Source organism: Colobus angolensis, unplaced genomic scaffold (assembly GCF_000951035.1).
Source record: "Colobus angolensis palliatus isolate OR3802 unplaced genomic scaffold, Cang.pa_1.0 Scaffold130, whole genome shotgun sequence".
Taxonomy (NCBI): Eukaryota; Metazoa; Chordata; class Mammalia; order Primates; family Cercopithecidae; genus Colobus; species Colobus angolensis.
Window position 1 is genome coordinate 3342195 of NW_012114253.1, and position 8844 is coordinate 3351038.

Genomic DNA, 8844 nt, shown 5'->3' on the forward strand with positions numbered 1-8844 from the left:
TGTCTCCTGTTGGTTCTCTTAGAAGGTGCCTACCAGTAACACAGAGGGAGGCTGGTCCTGCTCTCTCGCTGAGTACATCCGCCACAACGACATGCCCATCTACGAAGCTGCCGACAAAGCCCTGAAAACCTTCCAGGAGGAGTTCATGCCAGTGGAGACCTTCTCAGAGTTCCTCGATGTGGCCGGTTAGTGTCAAGGTTTTCTCTTTCAAAGACCCTCCACAGCAAAACCCTGTGTCTTCCTCAGTGGGGCCAGCCGTAGCTTTATCTTCACAACCAGAGGAAACGCAGTATGAGCCAGCCTGTCAGCTGCCACCAAAAGCCCTGGGAAAGATGCCTACATAGCAAGTCACCAATAATAAGAACAGCAGCTCTAACATGTGCTGAGCACTCCCTCTTGCCCAGGCATGGTCTGTTCACCGTACATGATCTCAGCCCTCGCGGCAGCCCTATATGAAGCAGGAGCTTTGGTTATCCCCATTTTATAGATGGGGTAAATGAGGCTCTGAAGATCAAATAAGTGGCCAAGGGAACATAGCTAGAAAGTGGTAGGGTCCCTGTTTGAGTCTGGTTTTTAACGGCAGTTCAGAGAACTAACACGCAAATTGCAATGCCTCGTCTTCCTCCCGCGTCTTAGGTCACAGTTGAGGGAGACATGGGCGACCGAGCAGGGCCACTCTGAACTGTGGGTGTGGGAGTTGCGGTCAGACAATTCCTTATCCCACTGCTAGTAAAAATGAAATTCTTTGTATAACAAATTTATCATTCTAATTGCAAACAAACACATTAGAATTGTTTTGGATTTCATAACCAAGCACCAAGTGACAGCAGAGGGAGGTGACTTGGCCTGTGCCTGGGAAATCCACCTAGGGTTAAGAGACAGTGCCTGTCAGGTTGTAGGCACCACAGCAGTACAGCCCCCATCAGAACTCCCTCCCTACAAAGGTCAGCTCCCCAGAGCCAAAGCACAGGTCACCAAACCTGCCAACTCTTTGTTGTGAACTTGTTTCATGTTGTTCTGGTGTTCATCGTGGGAATTTTGTGAAGTATAAAGGAGAACACTCCCCCCAGATCCCACTCAGGAGAATGCCTCTGCTAACATTCTCTCTATCTTGTTGTCCTCTGGAAATGAGACCCATGAAAGGGCCAGAGTGTTGCTCAGTGTGAATTCCTCTTTCTTCCCAGCTCAGAGCCAGCTGACGGGTTTTCCCAAAAAGCTCTGTGCCTCCACATTGGCTGCCCCTTGCAGTGGCCTCAGTGGAAGCTCTGTGCTGGAGTGGCCTTCGTCGGCTTGGTGCCTGCCTCTGCGTCTGGGTGGGCCTGTGCTAGCACTGCTCACCTTCCTGTGTGTGTTAACTCCACCACCTCTTGACAGCTCCCACTGGCTCTGTTTCAGCCTAGACGTTTCACCAGCATCATACCTTACATGCCTCGTGTTCTTCCCAGAAAGTCAGCCCTGGGCCCAGGTGGGCTGCTAAAGTCCTCAGTGCTGGGCCCTGTGCCTGTTGCATGAGCCTGTGTCACTGTGACTGTGGAACTTGGAGCTAGTGAGAGGAGGAGGAGGTGGGCAGGGGAAGGAGGGTCCCCTGGGCTCGGGCTCCACACCAGCCCTGAGCTGCTGGCAGCACCCCTGGCCTGCAGCCGGGAAGAGCCAGAGCCCTTGCCGGGCAGCGAGCCTCCGTGCCTTCCACTCCTAGGTCACGTTTTGACAGCATCACTTTATTACTTTTTTAAGCTGTTAGAAAATTTCAGAACATCAGACACACCCTATTCAAATGTGAGAACAAAAACACCTTCCAAAGCCAAATGGGGATAGTCTGAGCCGCTCTCTCTTCCATTAGCCCAGATGCTTGGGCGATGACTTCAGTTCAGATGCCGCCGGGCCTTTAGGGCTAGCAGCTCCACGGCTGTTTTACGTGTGGCTCCTGCGTCTCCTGTCCCCTGCTTAGTGACAGAGGGGTGGGGCCGCCAAGGCCTCCATGCAGCTTGAGCACTTTCTGTGAGTGAGGTGCTTGCGCATGAATTGCCTCATTGAGCCCCACGGTGGGCCCGCAGGGCTTCTCCCTGTCTCCGTGTGATGGCTGAGGAAATGGAGCTCCTGAGCTTTGACAACCTGCTCAGGAGCCAGGACCCATCATCAGATGAGAGCTCAGAAGAAGCTGGGGTCCTGCCACCCTGCGCTGCTCCTCCCAGCCCTCGGGGGCAGGGCCTTCTTTGGTCCCAGATCCCTTTGAGAAGATGGTAGACTGCAGGCCCTCTCCTTTCAGAACCCACCTTCCATTTTGCACTGGGGGTCCGTGGATTTGCACATCCCTGGGTGTCCCTGAGCCAGGTGTGGCCTCTTCCACTTCACCCCCAGCAGCAGTGCCTGCTTCTGGAACAGGACTCCTGCTGCGGAACAGGGTTTTGCTCAATGACTGCCTCCCCGGTCATGCTGCTGTCCAGTGAGCAGCCAGGCCAGAGCTTCTCAGACCCCAGTGTGTTCTCTGCTAGATGCGGCAGCCGTGACTCAGGGGGAATGGGGGCTGCACGCCCGCCCCTGACACACCTCTGCCCGCTGTGCTTTGCAGGTCTTTTATCAGAAATCACCGATCCAGAGAGCTTCCTGAAGGACCTGTTGAACTCAGTCCCCTGACCACCACACAGCAGCTGCAGCAGCGACGACGAAGCTGGCTTGCCTTCCACCCTCTGTTCTCCCTCCTTGTGCGTTGAGTTCCCTCCGCAGATGCTGCATTGTTACCCCGCCCTCCCCTCTCTCATTTTTCTTGGTGTGGCTTGGGGTTTTTAGGCTTCCTGTTTTATCTCGTGTGTGTGGTGCACTAGCTATGAAGTTGTCTGTAACCCAAGCCATCAAAGGGCCTGTACATACCTAGGAGCCATGAGTTGTCCCGGCCAACTTCATACTTGAGTGTGCACATCTTGAGAAATAAACAAATGACTTAATACACATTGAAAACGAAGGTGTAGCCTGCTGCTTTAGCTCCTCCTCAGTGGTGCAGGCCAAATGGTTTCCCTTGAATGCACAGCCATTTCCGGGAAGACTCATGTCAGAATCGCTGTCTCCAGGCCTGTTGTCAGTGCTAAGTGGAACCTGTCTATTCTTGGCCAGCAAGTTGGGCCATCACATTTGATGGCTCTGATTTTTCCCAAAACAAAGCCCATGCCTTGCTCTTAATTTTTTGGCCTTAAGAGCTGGAACTCAAAGATATGTGGAACCCAGAACTTTCCTCGCCCTCGGCTGAAGGAAGGCTGGTGGAGCCCAGAGCTTTCCTAGCCCTCGGCCGCAGGAAGGCTTGTGGAGTAGGGCACCGTCTTGTTGGACCACAGAGGCCTGGGGAGCATTTGACGTTCTCATGCTGCTGTGAATCCGGAATCCCTTGGTGACTTCTCTCCAGGGTTGTCATGTTAAGAGAGGGCCTGGGGCAGACTTAGGATCAGGATAAAGAGAGTGGCTGCTATCGACATGCCAGGCACCCAGTGTATCTTATTTCTAATCTCTTCAAGAAAGGGCCCATGAGCCAGAGCCGCTCACCCAAGGGCTCCAAGCCCGGGGCTGTGGAGTTGTCAGGTTTGTGCCTCCGAAGCTATGTCCTGACCAGTGTGGCTGCTGCTCCTGGAGACCTCAGACCTGCTCCCCTATACACGTGGGCAGCAGGACTCCCGAGGGCCTCTCCCCAGACTTCGGGAAAAGGCTCCCCTCGTGGGAGGGAGGGCTCGCTCATGCCTGTCTCCTTTTTTCTTTGTGGGCCACTCAGCCAGCTGACGTCGGCCTCCTCTGTCTGGATGTCCAGTTTCTGTGACTCACTCCTCAGGCCAGATTATCTGGGACTGGGGGTGGCCTCTGGGCTCCTGTAGACTTCCACAGCCAGGATTTCACATCCCTCCCCAGAGCCTCTGACCGAACAGCCACAAGCGGGCATGAGTGTCGTGCCTGGACTAAGCTGAAGAGACAAAGGCGTTTGTGGCAAGGGCCCAGCTGGAAGCCCTGGCAGACCAGAGCATGCATGTGCTGGCTTGCACGAGCACACTTTGGTGTTTGTGTTGGGGACACCGGGCTTCTGAGGGACTGGTATGGCTCCAGGGAGGGAGTAGCCTGGTTGAAGCGTGGCCAGGCACTCACTCCTTTGTTCAGATCCCAGCTCCACTGCCTGCTGTGTCCACAGTCTCCTCACCTGTCAAATGGGAATTCATCTTTGTGGCGGGAGGGTGCTGAGGTTTCCACGAGCTAATCTGCCTGCCATGTGGAAACTAGTAGCTCCTCTTACTGTTAGTGAACTTGTTTTAGTCTGAAGGAAGGCCCCCATGCCCCGGCTGAGGACGATGGAGACCCTGGTCTCGGCACACTTCCGCCTCACACTGGGAATGCCCCAGGCTGGCTCCCGCTCTGTGTCTGTGCTGCCCACTTTCTGTTGGTCTCCGAGAGACCGATTCAGGTGTTCAGGAGTCTGTGTTCACGGTTACATAACCCCCTTGTGAGGAATAAAGTGGAGCAGCCTCATCCGGACAGCGAAGCGAGGAGGGAGCGTGGGGAGCAGCCAGGTGAGCTGGTGGCATGGGGTCGGCCGCGCAGAGACTGGCCTCGCTGCTTCATGTGGCTCAGGGAGGCTCAGCACGTCCATCATCACACTTCAGGGCAGTGAGAGTGAACCTGATGCCTTCAGAAGCTGTCCCGAGGCCTGCTGCTCTGGCCTGCAAAGGTAGAGTCACCAAAGCTCATTACAAGGTGTTTGCTTATTTTTGTCTGCCCTGCATTTTTTTATTTCTTGCAAAGGCCTCAGAGGATGTTGGCCGCAGCCCAAACATATCTTGTTTTCACTGGTAGAGCTTTTCCTGGTGTCTGCACAGGGATGCTTCTAGTGGCTCTGCCATAGCCCCAGACAGGCTGCTGACACAGCAGCCATGAGGTCTGCGACAGGTTCCAGGGGGTGCTTTTGGCCCGCTCCAGCAGGAGTGGAGGCTGGTCTGGGCTGCAGCAGGAGTGGAGGCTGCTCTGGGCTGCAGCAGGAGTGGAGGCTGGTCTGGGCTCCAGCAGGAGTGGAGGCTGGTCTGGGGAGAGAGCCACACCTCTCCGGGCCCAGGTCTCACGAAAGGAGCATCGAAGGACACTGAAGAAAAAGCCACTTAGCCCTCTCCTGTCCCACACCAGTATCTGGGCCCATCGTTTCTTGGCTCCCTGTCTTTCTCAGTAGGCAGCCCCTGTTGGGGAGTTCAGTTGATTCTGGCCCTGCCTACGCCTAATGATAGCTGCGCTTTTAATCCTGTAAAGTTCAAGTTCAGCTATAAAGTTGGGGAGGCAGCGCCAACACCTTCCCTGTAGAATGGCTGAAGCCTCTGGCATCGTCAGTCAGCAGCCGCCCTGGCGCCCAGCTGTCCAAGTTTGTTGCTCTTAGAGGTGAAAAGGGAGGCCCCTGCCTGTACCTCCCCTCCCCGGGGGTGTTTGCTGGGACACCAGGGGCTGTGCTCTGTTCTCTGCATTTCACTCCTGCATCAACCCTGTACATTAGATGCTGGAATTTCCACCTTAGCGATGGGGAGGCGGCCCCCGGAGGAGGTAACTCGCCCGCTAGGGAGTCAGGAGCTGAGGGGTCTGTGGGACTCCAAAGATTACTCGGGGTCATGCGACTTCATTTGTTCCTTCCAGGATGTAGCGAGTGTCTCCTCGGTGCCAGGGACTTAACAGAGGCGGAGGGCACAGCGTGCATCAAACAGGTTCTGTCCTCATGGAGAGGAGAGAGTCAGAACTGAGGGCTTCCAGGACAGGTGTGAGGTGGCAGTGTGGAGTGTAGACAGATCAGCGTGGGGGACAGGCTGTGGCTGACATGCTCCTTAGGTGGGTGGCCGGGTTGGTCCACCCCCGGCTCCAACCTGCCCATGGCCAGATTCTCGTGTCTGGTTGCAACGGGCATCCTCTTTGGTCACTTAGCAAACCTCAGCTGGGCACTTAGTCTGTGCTTGGCTGTCAGCATTGGGTCCCTTTAGGGGATTGGGAGGAGCCAGAAGAGACTCACTCTGCTCTCTAGGCTGCAGAATATAGCCCAGAGCTGGCCACTTGCCACCACCTTTGCACCCAGACCCAGCTCCTGGATCTCCCACTTCCTCCCGCTCTGCAGTCCGTTCTCCAAGCACCCAGAACTGTCACTTAAAAAACGCTGCAGGCGGTTGCCTCTGAAACTCTCTTTTCACTTTCACATTTTGAAGGCCAGCTAAACTACCTCCCAGGCTCCCAGACCCTCTCCAGCCTCCCTCCTCCCTCCTCCCTCTCATCCCCCGCTCCACACACTTGCTCCCTGCTGTCCGCTCGCACAGGGCACACATCCACCTCACAGGCTTTCCTTGTCCCGTTAGCCCAGGTGTTTGCATGGCTCCTCTCCTCCCTCCACTCAGGTCTCAGAGATGCCCCTGAGCCCCAGTGTGGGAGAGCAGTGCGCTCCGGGGCCCTCTCTGCCCCTGCCTGCCCTGTTGGGTGCTTTCCGCCGGCCTCATGCAGCTGTGGTCAGCTCGCCTGTTCATCTCCCTCAGCTGCGTCCTGCTGGTAGCTTTCCTTTATTTCCTGCTGCATCTGCAGTGCCTAGAACAGTGCTCGGTGCATGGAGGACACTCGGGGAGTATTTGTTGGCTGAATGATGGGTCTATGTCAGGATCTCCCAAGAAACAGCTATCTCCACAACGCTATGCCTAACTCTGGGATGATGGGCAGTAAATCCAAACCTGATTCCAGTAACAGGCTGGAGCAGGTGGGCCCCTGAGGACCCTTCCCCACCATCTCCTGCCCTTCACTGTTCCTCCAGCAAGGCTGGACTGAGGCCCTAGAATATGCTGGAGGCAGAGCTGGCTCAGACCCAGGCTGGAGTGCCCAAATCAGGGCTCCAGCCAGGCTCCTGCTCCGGGTCATACCCCTTCCTCCTCCTGTCATAGATCACCTCAGGGCAGGGCCATTTCTTTGCCTGGAGCTAGCTTTGGTCTCCCAGACCGCAAGTCCTTTTCAAGCTTGAGTGCTTCCCAGCAGCACCAAGAGAATGGCAGAGAGGGACAAGGTAAATCCCCAGGCTGAGCTTCCTGGAGCTGGCTGCTGATGCTTACCTGGGGCGAGGCCTGGACGAATCCCCCACCTTCTCTTGGTGCCCTTGGCCCTCTTTCTGACCCCAGCCTGGCTGGTGGCTCAGATGCAACAGGGGGAACAGAGTAGCCTCTGAACAGGAAGGGAGCTGAGGGCTGGCCTTTACGCAGGGCCTGCAGGAAGCTCGTGTTTTACCTGCAGCACGTCCTTCCATCCTTGCGGCCATCCCAAGCGGCAGGTGGCATTCCCTTCTCCACACAGGTAAACACAGGTAAACAGAGAGGCTAATGACCTACCCAGGCTCACACAGCAAAGGGTGGAGCCATGATGAGAACCCAGATGTGTTTGGCTCTGAAATCCCCTTTCCAGAGAGAGCGTTGCTGGCCTGGGGAGACTGGTTGCTTTTCATGCTGGGGTGCGGGGACCAGAAGGAGGAAGAGGGTGAAGGCCGACTTAGGGAGTGTGACCCAGTTTGCTCCCTCCTGTCCCCGTGGCCAGCGGAGGCAGCCTCAGGGCCCCGTACCTGAGGATGCGGCCGAGAGGTACATGTCCTGGGACTAAACAGTTGCATTGCATGGGCTCTGAATTTGGGGTGCCGCTCCCTGTCAGAGGGCAAGGGTGGCATGGTGTAGAGGCAGGACCAAGGGCTCCAGAGGGGGCCCAGCCCTGCTATGGGACTTGAGCAAATTTCCTAACCTGTCTGTGCGGGTGAGGATTCAAGGAACAAATACAGGAGAAAGTCCTAGAACCTGGCACAGCCCAGGCACGGCTGGCTTTAGCTGTGACCGTCAGTGTTACTGTATCAGTGTGTCAAGGAATCGCAGATGGCCGGGCATGGTGGCTCACGCTTGTAATCCCAGCACTTTGGGAGGCCGAGGCGGGCGGATCACTTGAGGCCAGGAGTTTGAGACCAGCCTGGCCAATGTGACAGAACCACATCTTTACTAAAAGTACAAAAATTAGCCGGGCATGGTGGTGGGTGCCTGTAATCCCAGCTACTTGGGAGGCTGAGGCAGGAGAATCACTTGAACCCCAGGAGGCAGAGGTTGCAGTGAGTCGTGATTGCGCTACTGCACTCCAGCCTGGGTGATAGAGCAAGATTCCATCTCAAAACAACAGGAGCACCACCAAAAAAACCAGGAATCACAGAATGTCTGGAGGAGGATCCCTTAGGCTCCACAGCACCCCTCTCCTTGTCTTATGGGTGTCAGGACAGATGCCCAACCTGACACGCACACACAGGTGTACATGCCTTCCAGGCACTCACAAGTTCAGTTGCTTTGGTGACATCTGTTTGCTTTCCGTGGTTTATTTCTGTCTCTCTGCTCCGTGTTTCCTGCCCTGGGGGGGCTACTCCCTTCCTCCCCTTCCTTATCTGTTGCTCAGTCTTGGAGCTTGGCCTGGTCCCCATGAGTTGCCAACTTGCCCCCTTTGGCCTCCTTAACAGGCCTGGAGAAACTGAGCAAGGCATGTGCAGAGGCAGAGCCGTTTCCGCTGCCGCCTGGCCCTGTCGGAGGGACCCGCCCTCCAGAGCATCAGGGCCCCAGCCTGGGATGGGAGGGCTACTGGCTGCCATCTGCCTTGGGAGCTGCCCCTGGCCAAGGCGGCCGGGGTCAGTATCCACTGCGTTTCACTCTGCCCCTTTGCCCTGACTTCAGAGCTTGAAGGTGAACTCTGACCCCTTCACTCTAGGGTTAGGGACAGTGGGCACGGAGAGCAGGAGTGGACTTGCATGAGGCCCCCATCACTTTCCCACATTGCACGCAGGCCAACCGGGTCCTGGGCATG

The 8844-nt window shown here is 56.2% G+C and overlaps 1 protein-coding gene across 1 annotated transcript in view; it reads left to right on the plus strand.

Annotated features, from left to right (window-relative positions):
- The window catches only part of UBR4 (ubiquitin protein ligase E3 component n-recognin 4), a 134907-nt gene extending 131952 nt beyond the window's left edge, over positions 1 to 2955 (plus strand). Inside the window, exons 105-106 of the mRNA XM_011934073.1 lie at positions 23 to 185; positions 2570 to 2955. Of these exons, the coding sequence (XP_011789463.1) occupies positions 23 to 185; positions 2570 to 2634 (228 nt within the window). The 3' untranslated portion in view covers positions 2635 to 2955. The remainder of the gene's footprint in view (positions 1 to 22; positions 186 to 2569) is intronic.
- The last annotated feature ends 5889 nt before the right edge of the window (positions 2956 to 8844 follow it).